The sequence below is a fragment of the Glycine soja genome, chromosome 8 (assembly GCF_004193775.1).
Source record: "Glycine soja cultivar W05 chromosome 8, ASM419377v2, whole genome shotgun sequence".
Lineage (NCBI taxonomy): Eukaryota > Viridiplantae > Streptophyta > Magnoliopsida > Fabales > Fabaceae > Glycine > Glycine soja.
Genome location: NC_041009.1, coordinates 38,897,978 through 38,904,011, shown reverse-complemented (window position 1 = coordinate 38,904,011; position 6,034 = coordinate 38,897,978). Strand labels below are relative to the sequence as shown.

The 6,034-nt window shown below is 42.3% G+C and overlaps 1 protein-coding gene across 1 annotated transcript; it reads right to left on the bottom strand.

Moving 5' to 3' along the window:
- Nucleotides 1-990: 990 nt before the first annotated feature.
- LOC114424158 lies at nucleotides 991-3,631 on the bottom strand. The gene is made up of 2 exons (XM_028391012.1): nucleotides 3,113-3,631; nucleotides 991-1,053 (listed from the first exon to the last, which is right to left on the bottom strand). Exons 1-2 carry the CDS (start codon nucleotides 3,629-3,631, stop codon nucleotides 991-993), a joined length of 582 nt encoding a protein of 193 aa, XP_028246813.1.
- Nucleotides 3,632-6,034: the final 2,403 nt, after the last annotated feature.

Sequence of the window (6,034 nt, the reverse complement as noted above, 5' to 3'; positions counted from 1 at the left end):
CACCAGGGGGATCAGGGACCCTTAGAACAACCCCATTTTGCCTTTTTATAGGAAAAAGGGGGAGGAGGTTGCCGCCTAGCTCGCCCAGGTGAGCTGGGTTGCTTCCTCCTTCGAAAAACAGTTTGGAAGGCCCAAATCAAAATTTGAAAATTGCTATTTGCACCCCCCATTTTGATAAGTTCACCCCTTTCTTTCGTAATATACGGAAAAGTTACGGAAGCCTATAGGACTTGATTTTCTTCTTTTTTCTGTTCCTTCTCACCCATATTAAGTGAAATATGCTTATTTAGGGTTATGGGAATTTTATGGAAGCATTACGGGTGTCCCGGAAGCCCATTTTTTAACAAAAAGGGAGAGGAGGTTGCCGCCCAGCCCGCCCAGGCAAGCTAGGTTGTTTCCACCTTCAGCAAGAAATTGCCCAGAAACCTCTAGAAGGGCCCAAATTCGAAAATTACTATTTGCACCCCCCATTTTATTAAATACACCCCTTTTGCCTTTTCTTTGCTGATTCTTTTTCTGTAACGTTACGGAACTTTACGAATTCCGTAACGATACTTGTTTTCCTTCCGTAATGTTATGGAACCTTACGGATTACGTAATCATCCCTTTTTTGGCTTTTGGAATGTTACGGAACCTCACGGATTGTGTAACAATGCTTCCTTTTTGATTTCCGGCATGTTACGGAACTTCACGGATCGTGCAACAATGCTCTCTTTTGACTTTCGGCATGTTATGGAACTTCACGTATCGTGCAACAATGGGTGCCAAGTACCTCGAAGCGGTTAAGCAAAGGTTGCATGCCATCAAACAATGGTCCCCGGACGAAATTAGGGTATTACAGTTGCCCCTCTTTACTTTCCTTTTATCGGAGATAGGATGAAAGCAAAGATAAAACACTGATTTTGTCCGTCTTATTCCTTTTCCGTAATTAATCTATGATGACCCCTGAAGGCCATCCTTTGCCCATCCTGGGAATTTAATTGATCTCAATCACAATAGTCCCAACCCAAAACGATTTGAAATAAGTGACTCCCATCTCTCCTTCTTCTTTCTCTGCACAACACAAAAACAAAACAAACAAACAAACAAACAAAAATAACACAATATATACGCATACACATGTTTGGTGAAGGAACCGATTGAGAAAATAACAAAAAACTGTATTTTCCCCTCACCGGAGGCTCCGTACTTGATAACGGAGGATGCATGAATGACAATCAATTCATGGGGCTCCGAACAAGATTTGAGGGTGGAGGATGCACGAACAGCGCTAGGCAATCAATTCGTGGGGCTCCGGACTCGATGGTGGAGGATGCATGAATGGCAATCAATTCATGGGGCTCCGAACAAGATTTGATGGTGGAGGACGCACGAACAGCGCTAGGCAATCAATTTGTGGGGCTCCGGACTCGATGGTGGAGGATGCATGAATGGAAATCAATTCATGGGGCTCTGAACAAGATTTGATGGTGGAGGATGCACGAACAGCGCTAGGCAATCAATTCCTGGGGCTCCGGACTCGATGGTGGAGGATGCATGAATGACAATCAATTCATGGGGCTCCGAATAAGATTTGATGGTGGAGGACGCACGAATAGCGCTAGATAATCAATTCGTGGGGCTCCGGACTCGATGGTGGAGGATGCATGAATGACAATCAATTCATGGGGCTCCGAACAATTCGTGGGGCTCCGGACTCAATGGTGGAGGATGCATGAATGGCAATAAATTCATGGGGCTCCGAACAAGATTTGATGGTGGAGGATGCACGAACAACGCTAGGCAATCAATTCGTGGGGCTTCAGACTCAATGGTGGAGGATGCATGAATGGCAATCAATTCATGGGGCTCCGAATAAGATTTGAGGGTGGAGGATGCACAAACAGCGCTAGGCAATAAATTCATGGGGCTCCGGACTCGATGGTGGAGGATGCATGAATGACAATCAATTCATGGGGCTCCGAATAAGATTTGATGGTGGAGGACGCACGAATTCTTGGACCTTGCGGCCTCAATAATCTTAAGAGGGATAGGCTTAGAATGCAGAAAAAGCAACAACAATCAATTTAACAATGTTCTTTAAACATACAAGACACAATTGATTGCAACAAAATAAATAAGATAAGGGAAGAGAAATTGCAAACATAATTTTATACTGGTTCAGCCACTTCCCGTGCCTACGTCCAGTGCCTACGTCCAGTACTCAAGCAACCCACTTGAGATTTTCACTATCTTTGTAAATTCCTTTTACAAAGTCTGAACCACACAGGGACAACCCATCCCTTGTGTTCAGATGCTTTACAACAAGAGACTCACAGTCTCTTAACCAATCTCATTGAATAAGAAGAATGGAAGAATAATTCTCTCTTCAAGAGAAGAATATTACAATGAAGATCATGTAAGAATCCTTATAGATTTTAAAAGTGTTTGGTCAAGGATTTTTTTTTTTGAAAGAGCATTTGACAATGAAGTTCTTTTGGAATCTCTCTCATTGTCTTTTGAGAGGATAAGACATTTTTGCCAAGCAAAAATCTCTCAATCTTTTGAGAGGATAAAACATTTTGATCAATCAAAACTCTCTCATAAAATTCGTGCCCAAGTCACCTATTTATAGGCCTTTGATGGCCATTCACAAATCTAATGAAAAGATGTGACTGTTGGCAGATTTTCTAAAAACTTTCCACTGGTAATCGATTACAATGTTTGTGTAATCGATTACACATTTATAATTTGAAGGGTTATGACTTGAATTTGAATTTCCAAAGTTCCGTTGCTGGTAATCGATTACAGACATATGGTAATCGATTACATGTTGAAAATTTAAATTCAAAACATTTTTCAACAGCTATTTCTCAACCCTGTCTTCTGGTAATCGATTACACTTCCTGGTAATCGATTACCAGAGCCTTGCATGTCCTGAAAGCACTTTGTTTTAAGGCAAGGCTTGGTCTTTAGTGAATCTTGAAACAAGACTTTGTTTGTTGAAGCAATCTTGAATTATTCTTGAAGAAAATGCTTATCATTTGAAGCAGCCTTGTTAGATTCTTCTTTGACATCATCAAAATGATGTATACATACATTCACACGGTCCTCCACACTGAAAGCACTGTACCCCAGTCCCCTTTGACAAGCTCATGTTGGACGTAGCCATAGGTTGTTTCCCCTTGTTGCTAGAATATGGCTTCATCCTCTTATTACCGTTTCCTCTAAAAGGATGGCTTCTCTGTGGTCCTCCAAAACCTCTAGCTTGCCTCTCTTTCATGTTGTCCTCAAATATTCTGCACTTTGTCACTAGTTGATTGAAATCCGTGATCTGCATGTAGCTAACTGCCTGTTGAATCTCTAGTCGAAGCCCATTCTCAAACTGAGCACATAAGTCTTCTTCGTTCCGAGCATCTTGGTATTGAGGCCAGTACTGTAGAAGTTCATTAAATTTGGCCGTGTATTCTTCAACGGACATGTTTCCCTGCTTCAAATCCAGAAATTCCCTTGCCTTTCGCTTCCTGAGATCTCGTGGAAAATAATTTTCTAGGAATTTTTCCTTGAAGGCATTCCAAGGAATCACGCCTCCAGGTGCAGTAAATGTAGGTCTCACGAACTTCCACCAGATCTCAGCTTCTCCTTGGAGCATGAACGTCGCATAAGGGACCTTATGCTCCTCGAGACAACCCATCGCCTCGAAAATCTTCTCAGTCTCAGCTAACCACAACCTAGCACCTTCCGGATCATAGTCCCCACTGAACTTCAACGGGTGGTTCTTACGGAAAGCCATGAGTCCCCGATACTCTGCCGGCTCCACATCACATTCCTGCACTAGAGTTTCCAGCACAACTATGATGCGGTCTAGGACATCACGGTTCTGATCCCTACCACGTCCTGCCATACCTAACCTATAGGGAAGCTATTAGTATCCAAGAAATTCTACTGAGAGAGTGTACCATATAGGCTATGACAGTTACAACAATATCCCTCTCTCTCTATATATATATATTTATACATACACAACAATTCTACTGAATCAATTGCATATTCCTGCTTAAGACAAGAAAGTAGAATTACACACAATTTGTGACTTAACGTCACTCCCCGAAACCTACTTCCAAGTTTTAGAGATACACAACATTCACACAGTAAGACCATGTACAGGTTCACTAGAATTCAACTTTTGCTCTGATACCACCAATTGTGGCGTCCCTAAATAATGACTGGTTTAATAGTAATAATTTAAATAACAGAAATCATGAGAATTTTTTTTTATTTCTTTTTCTTTTCTCTCTCTTTTTCACAGTAATTAAATTCAGAAGGAAAATTATCACTATAGAGTCCTAAATGGCCAGTTCACAACTCTATTCGGAGTCATTTCTTTCTGATCACTCATAACCTCTAAACTATTTTGCTCTTTCAAAAAGAAGAATATACCAGCCATCATTTTAGGTCGTCACGTAAAAAAATAATAAGATGCGGTCGGTAAACTCTTTTCAATAATGTTTGTTAACACTTCCTTTTCAAATAACAAGATTAAACATAATTACATTCATCATCTAAAACTGTCCAAAATATAGGAGTTTGTAAAATACATAGTGACATCCAGAGCAAAGGTATCAACTGTGGTGGCTTCCACCACATATATACAATCATCAAAATTTCTATACAATAGGTCTACCCACCCAAAAATCAAAAGGAGTAAACCTAGCCGTCTGAACTAGATACACCCACCCACAAAAATTATGTAAACCTAGTCTAAGGAGCCGTCTGCTAGGATGAAGAGTCTTCACTATTCGCTGTCCCTCCAGGGCCACTCTCCTCTGTAGAGTCTGCCTCAGATGCTGACATGATATCCTCTGAAGAATCCACATCAGGGAGTGGGTCCTCATCATCCTCTGGAAATTCAAGGGCATCCACAACAGGTTCAGGAGGTAACTCCTCTGGGTCCTCTTCAGGATCCTCTTCAGAGGATGACACCTCTATCACTTGAACTGGCTCCACTAGTCGATATGGAGTAGGATTAGGTAGTATCCACTCCACAGGCTGCTGAAGCGTGCGTGCGGGTTCCTCCGGATGTACTAATGAAGTAGCAGTGAGTCGAATTGTGCCACGAAATCGGCACCTCTCATTGCCTTCGGGGGTCTCCCAAACTTCCTCTAGGCACTCCATCACCACGCGATCATGGATTAACTGCGCTGCCATCGCGATCTACAAGAAAAAAAAGAAAGAGGGTAGAATCTTTCACAAGAAATCTAACTACAGGCAACAATACAATGCGTCCCATAACGGCTACGCAAAGTCAAAATATCCTTCTCAAGGGATTTCCTCTCTGGTAATCGATTACCAAAGTATGTAATCGATTACCAGTGCCCAAACTCGAATTACACAGCTTTTGCACATGGAAACCTACAAATTACACTGTGTAATCGATTACACCTAAATGGTAATCGATTACCAGTGTCCTATCTCCCTGTGTAATCGATTACACCCAACTGGTAATCGATTACCAGTGCCCTGTTACTCTGTGTAATCGATTACACACATTTGGTAATCGATTACCAGAGGCCATTTTAACATCCTGTCTCCATTTTTAAGCCTTGGAATCGATTACACACCCTTGGTAATCGATTACCAGAGGCCAAATTCCAGATACCACTCAAGATTCATAACTGGCCAGCCGCCACACAAGCCTCCTTGCTTCGTGGTCTTTGTTCTTTTATTGGTTGACTACCAGGAGCTTGCCTGTTTAGGTACGTCACAGGTTCTCACTGACTGACTATGCCCAGGTTGGGTTTGGATTGGTCAAGCTTGGTTTTGGGCAATAGCACCCCACCTGACGTCCCCAATGTCTCCTGACCCCCGCGACATATCTCCAGGTACCACTCTGTGGTCAACAAACAAAAGTAGGAAGATTGACTCTTCCACGCTTTCTCACATCAAGCTTAGTGGATTATGGGGCACCCGTCATATGTGGTACTAGGTGGAGATCGGGCGATGGCGCAAATCAACTCTCCCACTTCCACAAATCAAACATTAACGTACCATCCCC

Coding starts and splice junctions, on each gene's coding strand:
- LOC114424158 (XM_028391012.1), bottom strand. CDS start 3,631: ATGCTCCAAGGAGAAGCTGAGATCTGGTGGAAGTTCGTGAGACCTACA. Junction 1,054..3,112: donor GCTTGTCAAAGGGGACTGGG/GTACAGTGCTTT, acceptor TGTGTTGTGCAG/AGAAAGAAGAAGGAGAGATG.